The 18,870-nt window shown below is 33.1% G+C and overlaps 1 protein-coding gene across 5 annotated transcripts in view; it reads left to right on the top strand.

Moving 5' to 3' along the window:
• DGKB (diacylglycerol kinase beta) overlaps positions 1–18,870 on the top strand; it is a 660,304-nt gene that overhangs the window by 258,697 nt on the left and 382,737 nt on the right. For all 5 annotated transcript variants that reach the window (XM_012741949.3, XM_012741953.3, XM_012741952.3 and 2 more), the window contains 2 exons: positions 1,826–1,899; positions 4,632–4,706. In XM_012741949.3, coding sequence (XP_012597403.1) covers positions 1,826–1,899; positions 4,632–4,706 — 149 coding nt within the window. The remainder of the gene's footprint in view (positions 1–1,825; positions 1,900–4,631; positions 4,707–18,870) is intronic.

Genomic DNA, 18,870 nt, shown 5'->3' on the forward strand with positions numbered 1-18,870 from the left:
AACAATTCAAATTGAGTTAGAAATCAACTAAAATCTGTATCTGTTAACATTATTTTTTTGCATATGGAAACTTTAGGAGTTCAAATTTTGTAAAAAGATTAGGGATAAAGGAAAAATAAAGGAAGTTGAATGCTAGTCTCTAGATGTAGGTGTTTTTTGGTATTTCTTCATTTTAATTTTTAATGGCAGGGGGTGGGCACCCATTGCAAGCCACCAGTGTTACTGAAACCCAAACCAAAAAGGGATCCCAGAATAGGTCTGATTGCTTGCTGAATAGAAATTCTATTACTGAGGACAACGTGAATTGCCAAGGAAGAAAGGAATTTTTAATAGAGTGATAGCAATGTCATCAACTGGGAGAGACAGGGGTAAGGGGCTGAGTTCAAACCTGTCTCCCTCAGTAAGGAGAGTAGGGGCTTTTATAAGAGGTTAAAGAATGTGTGTACAAGTTAGTGAGGATGTTGAGTATTGGTGTAACTCCTTCCAGCATCAACTCAAAAATCTGGAGTTTCACCTGACACTCAAGTCCAGTTCCTGCCACCTATGAGCCTGTAAGATCAAAAACTAGTTATTCACTGTAAGAGATAATGGTGGTACAGGTATCAGGTAAACATTCCATTTCCAAAACGCAGAAACTGGCCAAAAGAAATGGGACTACACATTCGGCAACCTGGGCATGCTGGTGCAAAAGGTTTGGCCCCTGAGGCCTTGAGCAGCCTCCTCCCTGCGGCTTTGTAGGGCGCAGCCCACGTGGCTGCTGCTGTGGTTTGGAGTCACGTGACCGCAGCTTTTTTAGACAGAGGGTGCAGCTGCCGGTGGCTCCACCATTTTGGAGTCTGGAGGGCAGGAGCCCTCTTCCCACAGCTCTACTAGGCAGTGCCCTGGTGGGACTCCGCCTGGGGATTCCGACTCCACATTTCCTCTTGGCTCTGCCGTAGTAGGGTTTCTCTGAAGGGTCTCCGCCCCTGCTGCAGGATTCTTCTGCCTGGGCACCGACGCTTTCCCGAACATCCTGGGAAATCTAGGTGGAAGCCGCCATGCCTCCGCCACTCCCACACTCTTGGCACCTGCAGATTTAGCACCACATGGACTCCACCAAGGCTATGGCTTGAGTCCTCCGGAACAGAGGCCTGAGCTATAGACCTGGGGTCCTTTGGCCCGCGGCTGGAGTCACAGTAGCAGGGACCCGGAGAGCAGCCTCCTGAGGTAGCACAAAGTGGTGGCGCCGGGGGCCTAACCCCCCAAGCCATTCAGTTCTCTGAGGTCTCTGGGCCGCAATGGGAGGGGCAGCCCGGCCTGGTTTCCATCTGAGACCTTATCAGCCCTGTCTTTACTGTCCATATTTCTCTCGGAATTTTGGTCACAACCACTTTACAAGTCTCTAAGGAGTTCCAAACATTCCCCCATCTTCCCCCTGTCTTCTGAGCACTCCAAACTCTTCCAGCCTCTGTCCATTACCCAATTCCAAAGCCGTATCTTTAAGGCAACACCCCTACTCCTCGCTTAGTCTGCTTTGTACTGCTATAAAGGATAAACCCTGAGGCTGGGTAATTTATAAAGAAAAGAGGATTATTTGACTCACAGTTCTGCAGGGTGTACAAGGAGCACCGCGCTGCCTCTGGCAAGGGCTTTAGGGAGCTTCCAGTCCAGGCGGAGCATGAAGGGGGAGTAGGCCTGATGCAGACGCCTGCCACCAGGCCCCACCTCCCCGCTGGTGATGGAATTTCAACTTGAGATTCGGAGGAGCCAGACATCCAAACCCTATTGGTCCTTTTCATATTTAATGTGCCTAGTAATTTTTCCATATATCCATCTTTCCTTCTAGATCACTCCTGTTCCTGGTACTCACCCGCTTTTAGTTTTTGTGAACCCCAAAAGTGGTGGGAAGCAAGGAGAACGGTATGTTTTTAAAAATCATTTCCTTTTCTATATCACATGTATGTACAAAGATAAACTAAAATTATGATGTAAAATGCTTAAAAACATTATTCCTCACTGTTTACTATTTTTAATACACAATGAACAATGCTAGCACATATATTATAAACTATATAGGGATATGATGATTTTAGAATTGAAATTTTAATATAATGGTTTTTATAAATATGTATATTGTCATAGCTTAAGTATTTGAATTCTCTCTACCCCACCTATCACCCCCAGCCCTTAACAAACAGGTTCAAATGCAACATGGCTTCATAAATACTGTTCAAAGAAAATTGGTTCTCTAAATGGTTAACATGATGGCTTCAGGTAAATCATAACCTAGTACTGAGGAACAGAATTTATATCCAGCTTCTAGGCAAAATATATTATAATGATTTTCTGCATATGCATTTTGGAGAACATGATGCCATATTTCCTGGAGAAGCACATACTATTTAATCTGAATAGTAATGAACTGCATTATCAGGTATCTCAGTATTCTAGCTGATAACAAAATTTCATTTCTGTAATGAATCAGTGATTAAATGATCATATTTAATACAAATATGAAAATCACTACATTGAAAAGTAATTCTTATGTTCTTAAGAGGACAGTCGTAAACAAAAACCTTATACCTGCCTGAATGCTTTCCAGATGTCTTTTTTTTTTCCCAAAATATTACAGGGATATAAACATGAATTGGTTACATTTTGGTTACATGAATTGTTTTTGTACAGTTTGAGTCAAAGTTGTAAGTATGTGCTTCACCCATATAGATGTGTTTTCTAATCTCAACCAAAATGGACAAACAGATAAAAGCACTCACCCAAACACTATGTCAGTAAAACAAATTCCTTTGTGGTTCACCAAATAACAAAGTTGAAATGTTTCTCTGAATAAGGGAATTTTGTAACTTAATTTACTTTTTGTACCATTTAGTTTTCCAGGTATATTTCAATGAAATGAAGAATGTTCTTTAGTTTTCAATCAACAAAATATTACTTCTGCTTAAAAAGTATAAGTTTCTCTTTCATTAATATATAGTTATGTTTTTACTCTGTTAAATGTGATATAAATTATTTTAAATAGCTTGCTAACTAAAAATATTCACAATGCTTTATTAAAGAGGAATAATTGTGTCACTCAGAGATATGAAATAGTAATGAAATAGTAATACTATAATATTTTTCTCCTTTACTATTTATAGTCTATCAGCTGTATATATTATGGATATTTTTTTAAAAAGTAAACTTTTCACAAAAAATTAGATAAAACTTAAATTCATGTTGGAAGTTAGAGACAAATTAAATCTTAAGAGAAAAAGGTGCTGGGGATAAAAGGCATAAAAAGCAGTCATGCAGGGAGGCAGTCCCATAAACAGTTGTATTGCAATGCTACACAGCAAATATTAAAATAGAAATGTTTAAAATAAAGGTTCTATTAAAACTCAGAGGAGGAGGTAACTATTTCTGAAAACCAAGATGTCTTCAGAGAAGTAGGTTTTGTACTGATTTTCATTTAAGTAGATATTTGTCAAATGAAAGGAGAAAACCAGATTTGTGAAAGGGCACGGTATAAACCAGGAGGAATTTACTGAGGTTACAGTTTAAGAGGAAAGGAGAGAACAATGAGACAGAGACTGTGGCCATTTTGTGGAGATATTTGAATTTTATATTGTGAATAGCTAGCCACTAGCAGGAACTTCTCACCATAACTGTACTTACAAAGCAGTCTAGAATAGGGCTGGATTACCAAAAATTTTATAGACCTGTGAGGGAACTTGAAGCCTGAACTAAGGTAGTGGGGTGGAATAGCCAGATTTGATAGACATTTCTCAGAGGCAGAGGTATTGAGAAGGATTATCAAAGATATAAGCAGATATTACATAGTGAATCTGGAGAGTTTTTATCAGTAAATATCATAAGAATGTGTTTGTAAAATATATAGCAATGTTTTTACATATATATAAAATTAAAAAAACTAAATATGTCCTTTCACTTTTAATATTTTTTCTGAGAATCCCAACCATGTGGGATATGTGTATACATAGAAAAATTTTTGTTGCATTTGCTTACGAGGATTTTTTTCAGAAAAAAAATAAAAAGTATTTAATATGGCCTGTTGAGACAGTTTAGCAATTTTGTGAGCTGACTAATCAAAATGATTGTTTATATAAAATGATTAGGCCAAGTGAGGCTATATTCTTTGCTTACATATATACATATAAAGTATAAAATTTCATTTTACATAGGGGAGAGAAAATTTTTGACTAAATTAGCTTGGCTCAATGACCTAATATTGAGTTCCATGTACAGAAGTGTCTATTGACAAGGATTTATTGAGAGAAAATATGTAAGGAATTTTATACTAAAGTATTTAAAAAATATCTATCTGAAATCTAGTTAGCTAAATAATGTTCAAATTGGGTTTTTAAAATACTTTAAATAAATATTCATGTTAAGAATACAAACATTAGTTCTAACAATAAGCTACATTGCCTTTATAATGGCTACTTAGCCATTTTTTTTAAAAGAACTATTAGTTCCTAATGAGTCATTATACTTCTAATACTATTAATGCAAAATTTATCAAATATCTTCAATTATAACCATACATATTTATAACTTTAAGGGATGCTTTTTATTTAAAATTACTGAGTATCATTAAATTTCCTTCCCCCCCCCCTATATTTTCACCTTTATAGAATTTACAGAAAATTCCAGTATCTACTAAATCCTCGTCAGGTTTACAGTCTTGCTGGAAATGGACCAATGCCAGGGTAAGTCCAAGGATAATATCATTACCATTAATTCACTTAATACTAACTAATTAAATAAGCAACCTAACATATCTAGAAATAATGTTATTTGACTACAGCAGCCAGATAAGTGTATAAAAATTGAATATCAGCTACATAAGAGAAATCAGTTTTTTGAAATAGCTAACAATCCATTTCAAGCAGACTTCTCTCCCTTATAAACATTGTCTAGTTATCTTCTTAATAATACTGATAACAATAATAATCACTCTCCCTCACACACACAAGCTGAGTGCTTAAACATTTAAACCATGTGTTTGAAGAACAACTCTCCTTTCTTGCACTTGTTAAATATAAAACATTTGCTACAGAGGAAAAAGAAAGCCAGTTAACAAGGAATAGAAATAATAATATGATTTTTTATTTATTACTTACAAAATCTATGAATATCATTCTCTTATACTTTATTGTTAATATATGACATAGTAAAATAAGATTTTTTTCAATATAAACCATATAATTTTGATATCACAAATACTCACTGAAATAAATCATTGTTACTTTGGCCTGATTAAATGATTAATGTTATCTTCTTCCACTGGCCTCTCTTTTCTCTGTCAATATAAGAGTAAACATTAAACCACAGGAAGTGATGAGAAACTCTATAAGCTAAACTTTATACATACTTCTTTTAAAGAAAAAAGCCATGTGATTTCAAATGAGTCTTATAGGTCAGTCTCAGGAACTACAAACCAAATATTGAGATTGTCTATACACTTTTAAAAGCTCAGAATAAAATATATACCATGTGTTTTATGTTAAACAAATATTAATAAAATACAATTAATTGATATATGGTTCCCATAATTATATTCATCTTCTATTGCATTGCTGCCTGCTGGCTAGAATCAGTTTCCAAATGCTGATCCATGGTCTGTGGAATCGCCTTCCTGAAGCAGGCAGAACACAGGGATGTAGTTCAGAACAGTGCCTCTGTTAAGCTGCAACTACAGAATGGAGAAGATCAGGACTATTGGCTAGGTGAACTAGCCACATGCAGGAAGCTCCAATGTAGACAAAGTCATGACAAAGTAAAGTCTTGATATTAATTCAGAAGCTCAATCAGGAGAAATATTTCTTGTTCTTTATTCTCTGGACTTCAAAGAAGTATCTCTTATTCTATAGGATTAAGGAATTGTGCATTCTAAAGTTTAGCGATTCCAAGACCTCTGTAAGTCCATTTAAACCAAATAAACCTAGGATTTCCCATTTTTCACAGTTAAATTGGGGGGAAGGAAGTACTGGCTCTTCAAATTAAAAATTTTATAACTTAACCAATGTGTGCCTTCATTGTCTCATATGTAAAATGAGGAATAGTGCCTGCCTCATAGGAAAATGGAGAAGTTAAATGCCTCTGAAGCATATAAAATATGCTTACCATATAGCATGTCCTCAATAAATGTTACTTATTATCAATACTATTTCCAGTAATATTAATTAATAATTAACAACATGGCTACTTTGTAGCTCTAGAAAATATACTGTCGTAACATTGATTTTAACCGTTTTCTCATTTCATTTTTTCTACTACACTTTAAATATGTATCACATGTTTCCTTCAGTCTCTCAATTTTAAGCATCCTACTCTTCTCTACTCTATTTTAATATATATAAAAATGAATTTAGAAAACAAGTTTAAGTCCCCTCTTTAAACACTATTACTGCTTAGGAAATACAATTTTGATTGTTTGGGTATATCTTCCTAAACAATCTAATATGCACATAAAAACTAATATATTCTTATCTATCTATCTATATATAATGTATTCATATACCCACACATATATATGTTGGATGAGTATATAGATAAATTTTTTATATAACTTGGAGTATAAATTATATATTTCCCTATACGTTACTTTTTGTACTCAAAAATAAATGATGTGCATTGTTCTCTTTCAGTAGATATTGATGTTTCATTATTTCTAAGTGCTGCATGATATTCCATAATTATGTTAGCTATCCCATTATTGATGAATATTTAGTTTGCCTGTGTTTTTCAAATATTACCAAATATGTTAAATTAACACTTATCTAGAGGGATGTGGTGGTTCATGCCTGTAATCCTAGCACTTTGGGAGGCCACTTTGGAAGAATCACTTGAGCCTGGAAGTTTGAGAACAGCCTGACCAAGATAACAAGATCCCATCTCTACATTAAATAAAAAACTAGCAGGATGTGGTGGTGCGCACCTGTAGTCGCCGCAGCTACTTGGGAGGCTGAAGTAGAAGGATGGCTTAAGCCCCCAGGAGTTTGAGGTTGCAGTCAGCTGTGATGATACCACTGCTCTCTAGCTCAAGCAATAGAGTCTCAAAAACAAAACAAAACAAAACAAAACAAATCTATCTAGCAATGTATCTGTTTGTTTTTGAAAGTGTATTCAAATACTTTTATGGATTATGTTGCTATGGTAGAATTGCTTTGGTTGAAAATACTTAATGTCTCAAGTTTTTTAAATGAAATAAGTTTGAAAAGAATTGTGTTGAGTGTCTAGTTTCACCTTGATCACTATGTGCTCTATCCAATACAAAGGCCCACACTGCATTCTCAGTGACAGGTCCACACTTCCAGGAGTGAGCTATTCCTCTCTTGTTATCCTAAAGGAAAATGCCACAGGTAGTTGCTCAGAAAGGGGACTCTGGCCAGACTATGTCACCCTTCACTTAACCCAGTGGCTGATATGCTCACTTGTAACTCCTCCCATTCCTTTTTCTAGCTGTGCTGCCTGATCATGGGTCTGCTGAGTGAATGTCTTATTGCAGTGGTTCCCTTTCAATGTATTGCCTTACAAATTGCTCTATTCTGTAGGATCCTCCTACTAATCCAATATCCTTTGTGATTTACACATTTTAGTTTTATCACCATTTTTGGTTTATTATTTTTCCAATGCTACAAGAGATTTACTTTATAAAAATATGTATTTTATTTGCTACCTTGAACCTGCAGTTATCTATTCTTTTAATTTCTTTTTTTTTTCCATTTTTTCTTTAGCACATCAATTTATATTATTATTTTAGTATCATATCTTATTTCATCTAATCTTTAGTTTTTGATTTCTGTAACACTTTGTGAGAGCAGGTGATTTTCTTGATTGATTGAAACTGTCCCTAGTGTGAATTATCTAGTAAATACTAAAATTCTCCGGCATTTATTTCCTTTTTGATCTTTAATTGTATTAAAATAGATGTGTGTGTTTGTTTCTATTATAGTTCCTTGTGCAGATTCTTTCTCTCTGATCTTGACTATTCTGTTTCAAGATGTCTAAACTACAGTCTAATTTCATAAAAGTTGTTTCCTCCCTAATGGTGCATATTGTGATATAATTGCACAAATTATTTAGAGGTATAAATTACTTAGAAAAGAGGAAATATAAAATATAAATTGCTCCCTGGTTTTTATATAATAAGATTTTTTCTTCACAATATGTACATTTGTAGTTGTATACCATGCTAATATGTTATACATATGCTAATATGACTTATGAAAAGTTAATATCAACTTTTTTGTGTACTTCTAAAGTTATTTGTAATCTTCTGACTCTAAGCTTCATGAAAATACAGAGAGTTTATTCTCATATCATATCTAAAAGTTTAAGCCAAAAATAATAAGTATTTATTAAATTTATTGAATTGAAATAAAATACAAGATAACTCTTTAAAATATGTAAATTATTTTTCAGACTGATCAACATAATTAGGTATAATAAATTGTGAGAAAGGTGCTTTATAAAAATCTTTGGTTTCATCTACCCAAATTAAAAGCAAAATATATGTAATTTTAAAAATATAATTTAATAGTCAACCTACAGATTCGGTATTACAAATATCATACATATTTCTATAGTAAAGCCTTGGAATATATAATTCTAGTAAAATAAGTGTGTAATTTAGAAAATGCATAACAGATTCCACAGATTGCATTACTTTCTTAATTTAAAATATCATTTTATATAACCAAATTTCTACAATATTTTATTTAAACAAATCTCTTACATCAGGGCTTATGACCTTTTATATATATCTGTTGTTAATAGAATCATGCCAGAGAGAGAGAGATGCACAAAATCCTCAAAAGGCAAAAAATTATTCATCAATTCAATCAAGCTGAACAAAAAATTAAAAAAGAAAACCCTATCCTTTACTAATTTATAGTTATATCTTTTTAAAGTATCCGAAATGGTGACTATTTTTCATGTACTAGAAAAAGTTTATATTTTAACACATGATCTTTATAAAAATATTTAATTATGCTAATTAAATTAAGAATATTTTGTATATAATATCAAAGACTATTTCAACTAAATGTTAATTTTTTATTCATTTAAATATGACTTGAAAGAACTTGATATTCCTTTTAACATTAATTTTTAAAGAATTTATGTACATTACTCAAAAAGAAAACATATTTAGACCACATTACAGACCCTATTGTTTACTGCCTTCTTATTTTGAACTTATTTTACACTAGGGAGAATATTAAAGTTATTTAATGAGTTAACATTGTAGATTTCCCAGAAATAAATATTCTCTCATTTTCTGTCTCTCATTCTCTCTCAGAGTCATTTTTGTCTCTCTCCCTTTCTCATTCTCTCCATCCTTCACTTCTAACATACACATAGGGATAAGGATGTTTTTGAAATTTCCAGAGATAATGAAATGAATGTTTCAATTATTAACAGCCCACTAGAATATATATTTTTTCACATACTGTGAAAATTATTTCTGGTTATGATGGTAACAGCAATAAGTTACACTGCATTTTTAAAGATGAGTTCAAATTACATTTTTAATAACTCTCCCACTTATCCACATTGAATGTCCTAAAACAGTATAATTTCACTTGTCATACAGTATCTCAAAAGACTACACAAATTTGTTGGAGCAGATGCATTTCCTACTTTACCTAAACTTTATAATTTATTGCTAAAATACATAAGATATGAAATGGGAGAATATGGTTATAATTAGCTTTACCTTAAAAGGAAATGATAGAAGACTCTCATTAAATTCCTAAGTCATCACTTTGAAGCTGGTTATCAAGATTCACAGAAAAGAGATGAAATAACTCTTTTTGTAATGTATGTATAGAATGCATTGGGGGACATAAATGCTTCATGCATAGATTTTTTTAAAGATACCGCAGTAGCAATAATATCAATGATACCAAGGGATGTATAGATACAGTCCGGGTATTTAACAAGGTAGAAGTTATTAAAAATGAGTTTTCTATACTATAAATATAGTTTCAAAAACAATACTAACATCACAAACCAGAAAATTCATGCAGATTTTACTGAGGCAACTGTGAAGACATCTAATCTTGTAACTTTAAGAATAATATGTAACTGTGTACATGCAAGTATGAATATGAATTGAGCAGAATAATAAGAGATAAGTATGCTTGTTTCTGGCTCTAAATGCTTAAATCAGAATGCAGACCTTTCTTAAGACAAACTCTTGAAGTAAACTATTTTTTTTCTAAATAAGGAAGAGGAAAAGGAAGAAAAGGAGACTTGATGACATATGATAAAGTCATTTTTGATCCTTCAGTCTTGTGTTTCTTCAATACAAAGAAATATGAATATGTATAATTAAATTGAGCATTCACTATGCATTGATATGCTAAAATATATATGAATCTCATACTGATTTCCTCTAAGTATCAAAGAATATCACTGTGTATAATATAAAATGTATAATATGTACACTGCTTAATAGCCACATACTTATTTATTTTTATATAGTCAATCTGATTTCTAACCAATACATCCACATAATATATAAATGACAGTATTTAATTTTCTTTGAATAATAAAATTGGAGATTGGAATCAAAAGAAGTATCTGTTGGCTTTTTAGAAATTTGATTTAGTGTAATTTTTTTCTTTCTTAAAATATTTTTCTGATGTGCTTTTTAAGTAATATTGTTAGGTAAAAATGAAAACTTACTGATTTTTCTGTATCAGTTTTAACACTTATTAAAAATGAAAAGTAAGCTTCTGAATCTTAGAGGAAATTAACTAGATTTGTTTTTAGTGGCACTAAGTATCAGAATCCCAGCACCTATTTTTTTATTGTGTTATGAACACTTAACAAGATCAACCCTCTTAACAACTTTTTAAGTGTACAAAACAAATTGCTAAACAAAGTTAGCAATAATATTGCTAACTATAGGAACACTGTTGTATAGCAGGTTTCTAGAACTTATTCACCTTACATAACTGAAACTAAGAAAGTGTTTCAGTGGAGACTGTTAAGCAAATGTAATAAGAAAGTATCTGACACAGGGTTACTAAACCCATATATTAACATAGGCCCCCTTTTAAATTTAGCTATTGCAGATAAATAGTAAACTCTATAGAACCAATATCGTAGAGACCAACATTGAAAGCTCAGGCATCATTAATATCTTTCATAAATCACTTGAAGTTTTGATTTCAAAAAATGTCCGTAAGTATAATGTGCCAAACATGATTCTTTCATTATAAAATGTTTATACATATTAATTGTTCAAGTGGACCTTTTGAAACTGAGAGGCAAAACAGTACACAATACTGAAGCTGCACCAAAGGGAAGTCCTTTCATACACTCCTCATTCTTTCACTCCCCCTATGGGAAGGGTGACCCAGGAAGTGGGGACTTCACAGATGATGGCTGTTGCAGCCTTACTGAGTGAAAAGTCAGTGCCATATATAGCCTTCTACTTTGGCTCTTGCCAAGTCTCTTGGATTTATTTGCCCTCCATCACAGCTATTTTTCTCTGCGCCTTCTGTTTACAATGATGTAAGCAGGTCTCCCAGTTGTCCACTGGCTATAATTTCAGATTTGAGGCAGGAGAACTCTCCTTACTATCAGTCCAGCTTTACTTGTTAGAAAATTCTCTTTGTGACTATTCCGCCAAAGCACTAGGGCTGGGGGAAGTGGTGATATAGAGAAGTGGCAAGCATCCTGACCCACAACACATATATATTACCTTTATGATGGGAAAATAATTAAATTAGTAACCTATGGGTAGTAAAATTCATTTGCAAGCATACTTTATTTATGTGCATGTAAACAGCCCAACAAAGCAGGTGGTATTAATTTCATTTTAAAGATAAGGAAACTGAAGGTCAAAATGATTAAATAATTTCCCAAAGCTACTATTCAATGAATGAATGAAATAAGGAATGAATGAATCTCTAGGGAAAACTGCATGGGTTGAGTGGATTAAGAAGTTAAGATAAAGAGAGGTCAATTTTTCAATCCCACTAGCAATCAATTTACAGAGAGTAAGCTGGTCTGACAGTCACATGGGGTTTATGTTTGGGGGTAGGATGCTGCTGAAGAACCAATGATGACAATTTTAAAAGAAAACAAGAATGAATAGCAGATGAAACATCATCATGGAGTAGAAGAACAATGGTGAGTCAACTGGTTGGTTAGGCTTTCACCAAAAACAATTAGCTTTGATAAATTTTTCAGCTACTGACATGTTTTAAAAAGCTCTCATAATCTTCAGTGCCAAAACATTTGAAAACCTAGGAAAGATAGACAGATTGCTACAGAAATATGCCTTGCAAAAGCTGACTTAAGAAGCATTGGAAAACATGATATTTTTCAGTAATTATTAAAGGAATTAAGGTAATTATTTAATAATTTTCTATTAAAAAAGACTCACTAGGAAATTATGAGTGCTACCAGTTTTTAAGGAACTTCCAAATTTATACACATACTTCCAAAAAGAAATAAGGAATGAGGGAAGATTCTGCAATTCATTTTATGAGGCAGTATAGTTTTTATAAAAAATTACACCCAGATGTGGTATGAGTAATAATGATAGCAGGTCAATTGTGTTCATGGATATAGATGCAAAACATCTAAAGAAAATTTTAGTAACCCAAATGCAATTCTCTATAAAAATATTAATAGACAAGGATCAATTTGGGTGCATGGAAGAACCATAATGCAGAAATATATAAATGTATATTCTCAGACTAACCAATTAAATGGGAGCAATCATATCAAATCTCAAAAGATGCTGAAAAAATTTTAACATTTGTTTATAATAAGAATTCTTACTACAATAGGAATAGAAGAGAATTTTATTAACCTCATGAAAGGTGTCAAGTAACTTTTTAAAAAAGGAAAAGCAAAAGGAAGAAAGAAAAAGAAAATCTCTGGGAGGCCAAGGCAGAAGGATTGCTTGAGCTCAGGCGTTTGAGACCAGTCTGAGCAAGAGTGAGACCCCATGTCTACTAATAAAAAAATTAGCTGGGCATTGTGGTGTGCACCTGTAGTCCCTGCTACTTGGGAAGCTGAGGCAGGAGGATCCCTTGAGCCCAGGAGTTTAAGGCTTCTGTAAGTTTGGCTGATACCAAGGCACTCTACTAAGGGCAACGGAGTGAGACTTTGTCTCAAAAAAAAAAAAAAAAAAAAAAAAAAGAAAAGAAAAGAAAAGAAAAAGAAAATCCCTACGACAAATATCATCTTAAATGAGCAAATTCTGGAAGTATTCCATTTAAATTCAAGAACAAAGATATTGATGTTCTCTATGAATACTCTGACTCAATAATATATTGGAATTCTGTCCAGGACAATTAAATAAGTAAAGAAATATTATAACAATTATAAGGATTAGAGATTCCTAATAATAGCATTGCTATTAGCATATGACACAATTATATGCACAGAAATACAAATGAATATATATGCAGTACAAATGAAATACAGGCATAGAAAAAAAGGAATTATGTGACTTTTTATAAAATCAATATATAAAAGTCAAATATATTTATACACACCAGCAACAAAAACATTAATATTAGTAAACATTTAAAATATTTAAAATGCCAACAAAAAGTATAAGACCACCATGAATAAATCTAACAAAATATATGCAAGACCTGTAAGCAGAAAATTAAAAACTTTATTGAAGGACATTAAAGAATATCTAAATAAATTGAACAATTCTATATTCATGAATAAAGAAACCTAATTAACATTATACAAATGTTATTTCTCTGAAAATTAATTTATGGGTTTAATGCAACTTCAATCAAAATCATGATTGGTTTTTCTTTGATCATCTTTAAATTTTTGTTTAATATGACAATTTAACTTTAAAATGTTTATAGAGACATAAAGAAAAAGATTTGTTATGCTCTATGAGATATACACTTACTAGAAAGCTATAGTAACTGTAAGACTGTGGCCCTGGTGTGGAGATGGACAAATTCAAGAATAAAATAGAATACAGAATACAAAAAAAACAAAAATACATGCATATGTGGAAATTAGATTTATGATTGGGTTTTCGTGATAGAATGTTGTATTCAGTTAAAGAAAATATGATAAAAACTAAAGAGAAAAATTGCTGCACTATAGCCAAAAAGAATGGAGGAAGGGAAGGAAGAAAGGAGAAAAGAAAAGAGATAGGAAGAGAGGGTAGGATGGAGGGAGGCCGGAAAGAAAATAAAAGAATGCTTCTTCACACCACAACAAATTAAGATTTTGTATGTCAAGAGTAAAACTGAAAGTTAAAAAAAGAGTATATGTGAATTCTCTTCAGACATCTGAGTAAAGAAGTGTCTCTTATGAATGACTGGTTAGGGTACTAGCTGCTTATCAAAAGATTGATTAATTTTAATAATTAAAAACTAAATTCATATTTATTAAAATGAACATTAATGTAAGTAAAAGAAAAAAACTTTGAACTTGTAGAAGATACTAAAATCAAGGACAAGTACAAAGTTTTGCAAATCAATAACAACAAAAGGAATAGAAAGTGGAGACAAAAACTTGAATAGGTATTTCACAATAAGAGGAAATACATGAAATTAAGAGGTGTGACATTACAAGTGTTAGGAAGATAGACTCAACAGAGTACATTTGTTGTACATTGGTCCAATTTCTTTGGAGAACAAATTAGCATTGTTTTGCAAAGTTTCCTGTTAGTATATCTTACTCCTAACATAGCACTGTTCCCATAAGCACTAGGAAGTATGTACAAGCATACCTCAGAGATATTACAGGTTCAGTTCCACACAACCACAAGAAAGTATATATGGCAATAAAGTAATTCACACAAATATTTTTGTTTCTCAGGGCATATTAAGGTTATATTTACACTATACTATAGTTTATTGTGTGCAGTAGCATTATATTTTTTAAAAATACATAAATAAAACTTTATTGCTAAAAATTGGTAACTATCATCTGAGTCTTCAGAGAGTTGTAATCTTTTTATTGGTGAAGGGTCTATCCTCAATGTTGATGGTTGTTTACCGATCAAGGTGGTGGTTGTTGATGATTGAGATAGCTATGGTGATTTCTTAAAATGACAAGAGTAAAACTTGCCACATTGATTGGGTTTTCCTTTCAGGAAAGATTTCTCTGTAGCATGCTGTGTGATTTGATAGTATTTGACCAACACTAGAAATTCTTTCAGTATTGGAGGCAATCCTCTCAAACCCTTCCACTGCTTTATCAACTACGATTATATAATATTCTTTATTGTCATTTCAGCAATGTTAACAACACATTTACCAGGAGTATACTCCATCTCGAGAAACTACTTTCTTTGCTCACCCATAAGAAGCAACTCCTCAACTGTTCAAATTTAATCATGACGCCGGGCGCGGTGGCTCACGCCTGTAATCCTTGCACTCTGGGAGGCCGAGGTGGGCGGATTGCTCGAGGTCAGGAGTTTGAAATTTAATCATGAGATTTTAGCAATTTAATCATAGCTTCTGGCTTCCCTTCTAATCCTACCTCTTTTGCTAGATTCTACCATATCTGCAGGGACTTCCTCCACTGAAGTCTTGAAGCCCTCAAAGTCATCCATGAGGGTTGGAATAAACTTCTTTCAATTTCCCATTAATATTGGTATTTTGACCTCCTCCCATGAATCATGAATGTTCTTAATGGCACCTAGAATGGTGAATCCTTTTCAGAATGTTATCAATTTACTTTGCTCAGATCCACCAAAGGAATCACTTTTTCTGGAAACTATCACCATACAAAATGTATTTCTTAAATAAGACTTGACAGTCAAAATTACTCCTTGACCCATGGGCTGCAGAATGGATGTTGTATTAGCAGTCATGAAAACAATATTAATCTTCTTGTACACCTCCATCAGAGCTCTTGGGTTATTAGATGGCTTTTCAGGGAATTTCAAAAAAGGTCATTTTTACTGAGCAGTAGGTCTCAACAGTGGCCTTAAGGTATTCAGTAAACCATGCTATAAACAGATGAGTCATCATTCAGGCTTTGTTGGTTTATTTATAGAGCATGGACAGACCATAATTCTTAAGGTCCCTAAGCTTTTCAAACTGCTAAATAAGCATTGACTTCAACTTAAAGTCGCCAGCTACATTAGCCTCTAACAAGAGAATCAAGCCTGTTCTTTGAAGCTTTGAATCCAGGCACTGACTTCTCTCTACTATCAAAGTCTAGCTGGCGTCTTCTTCCAATAGAAGGCTATTTCATCTACATTGAAAATCTCTTGTTTAATGTAACCTACCTTCATCAATGATCTTAGCTAGCTTCTGGATAATTAGCTGTATCTTCTACATCAGCACTTACTGCCTCATCTTGCATTTCTATGTACTGGAGATGGCTTCTTTCTTTAACTCTCATGAACCAACCTCTGCTAGCTTCAAAGTTTTTTCTGCAGCTTCTTCACCTCTCTCAGACTTCATAGAATTGAATAGAGTTAGGATCCTGCTTTAGACTTTGGCTTGAGGGAATGTTGTGGCTGGTTTGATCTTCCATCCAGACCCCTAATATGTTCTCCTTATCAGCAATAAAGATGTTTCACCTTCTTAGCATTTGTGCATTCATTGGAGTAGTGCTTTTCATTTCCTTCAAAAACTTTTCCTTTGCATTCACAACTTGGCTGTTTGACTCGAGAGGCCTACCTTTTGGCCTATCTTGACTTTTGACATGCCTTGTTTAGTAAAGGTTGATCATTTCTAGCTTTTGATTGAAAGTGAGAGACATGAGACTCTTCCCTTCACTTGAATACTTAGAGGCCATTGTAGGGTTATTAGTTTGCCTTATTTCAAAAATTTTGTGTCTTAGGGAATAGGGAGCCCTGAGAATCGGGAAGGAGACAGGGGAATATCTGGTTGGTGGAGCAGTCAGAATGCACACAGCATTATCTATTAAGTTATCTCTCTTATATGGCTGTGGTTTGTGGTACTTCAAAACTATTACAATAGTAACATCAACGATTACTGATGGTAGATCACCAAAACAGATATAATATGTAATGAAAAATCTTGAAATATTATGAGATTTTCTAAAATGTGACACAAAGACATGAAGTGAACACATGCTGTTGGGAAAATGACACTGATACACTTGCTCGAAGCAGGGTTGCCAGAAACCTTCAATATGTAAAAATGCAATATCTACTAAACTCAATAAAATGAAGTGCAATAAAATGAAGTATGCCTGTACAATAATTCATTTTTATAAGAACATAAAACAAACCAGTTCAAATGTCCACTGATACAGATTTAGAAAGGTATAGTCACATAAGTGGTATTTAACACAGTAATAGAAATACAAATATATTCTGTTATACATGGAAAAAACTTCATCTGCAACATGGATGAATCTTAGTAACAATGAATGCTAAGTGGAAAAAGCAGAAAGTCATATGTTGCTTATAGTATATACATAATAACACAATATTCATAACAATGCTCTCCTTTGTTAATTAGGAAGAGCAGTGCTATAAGGAAAGAGTATAGAGGTACATGTAAGTTATTGGAAATGTTCTTCTCGGAATGGACAATTGGTACATTGGTGAATATTATATTACACATAATGTGAGCAAACCAACTGATAATAGACTGGAAGAAAATATTTTCAACATGTCTAACAAATGGTAAATATCTACATTATAATAATGAAATGCATGAAAGTTTCATGTTTTAAATATCCATGACTATTATTTCAGAGGGTGGGTTTTAATAATTTTTATACATTTTCTTTTACATTTACACACTTCTGTTGTCACTTTGATGAAACTCTTTTTAAGTGATACAAATATAAATGTAAATATCACAGGTAATATGCAAAGACTTTTTAAGAGAATATTAAAAGACAACTCAATAGAAAAGAGGGGCAGGGCTTTAGGATATTGTTTACAGAAGAAGTCACATCTCTCCAGGAAACCTACAAAAATATGCTCAACCCACTAGTAAACAGGGAAGTGTGATTTTACAAAAATAAGAAGAAGTTGTTTTTCACTCATTATTGAAAAAAATATTATAAAGTTGTTTATATGTAGCGTTTTGGGATTACAGTGGGAGTGACTCAGAGGGATGTTTACATTGCACATGTTTACATAAATATACCCAAATAATGTTAACTATATACTTTTTTTCTAATAGTGAAACACCAGAAATAAAGTCCATGAAACGAAATCATTTATTTAAACTCGTATAATAGTACATGCATTTATTATAAATCATGATGCGTCACTTAAAAATCATGGTCTGACAGGATGCAACACATAACTCTGTTATGTGTTGATACAGAAAGATCTCTTAGACATATTTTAAGTAAAAGCGTACAAATTGAACATTTTGTATAGCACAATCTTATGCGTGTTAAAAATATATGTAATAAAGATTTGCACATGCCCATTCATATTTACAAATGTATAGAAAAATTACTTGGATGGTTGCATATTATATTATTACCAGTGGTTATCTCTGGGGTAAGGGTAGAGGCACATTCCAAAGTTTCTGTCCTGTTTCAATTCTTTTATTGCAATAAAATAGGCATGTATGACATAGCTGGCTGCATTATGTGCCTGTGTGACTTTTCCCAAGGTAGGTTGCATTAATAAGCACGCTGCATGCAGTATCAGCAGAAGCAGTGGGTATTTATGACAGCTGACCCAGCAATTAGGCTTGAGTGTTCCTGGGTGGAAAACACTGTCAACCAGGTCAAAATACAAGGTGAAGCCTGACTTCTATTTGCAGACTCTAAGTCAAAAGAAAAGACAGAAACAGTTGCCTAGAACCCCAGTCACAGCCTGAGCAATTTATCCCAGTAATAGATAAAACAAAATATTGTCAAAGACATATTTACTGATGCAATAGGAACAGTTGTATGATTATTCAA

Source organism: Microcebus murinus, chromosome 9, assembly GCF_040939455.1.
Source record: "Microcebus murinus isolate Inina chromosome 9, M.murinus_Inina_mat1.0, whole genome shotgun sequence".
Classification (NCBI taxonomy): Eukaryota; Metazoa; Chordata; class Mammalia; order Primates; family Cheirogaleidae; genus Microcebus; species Microcebus murinus.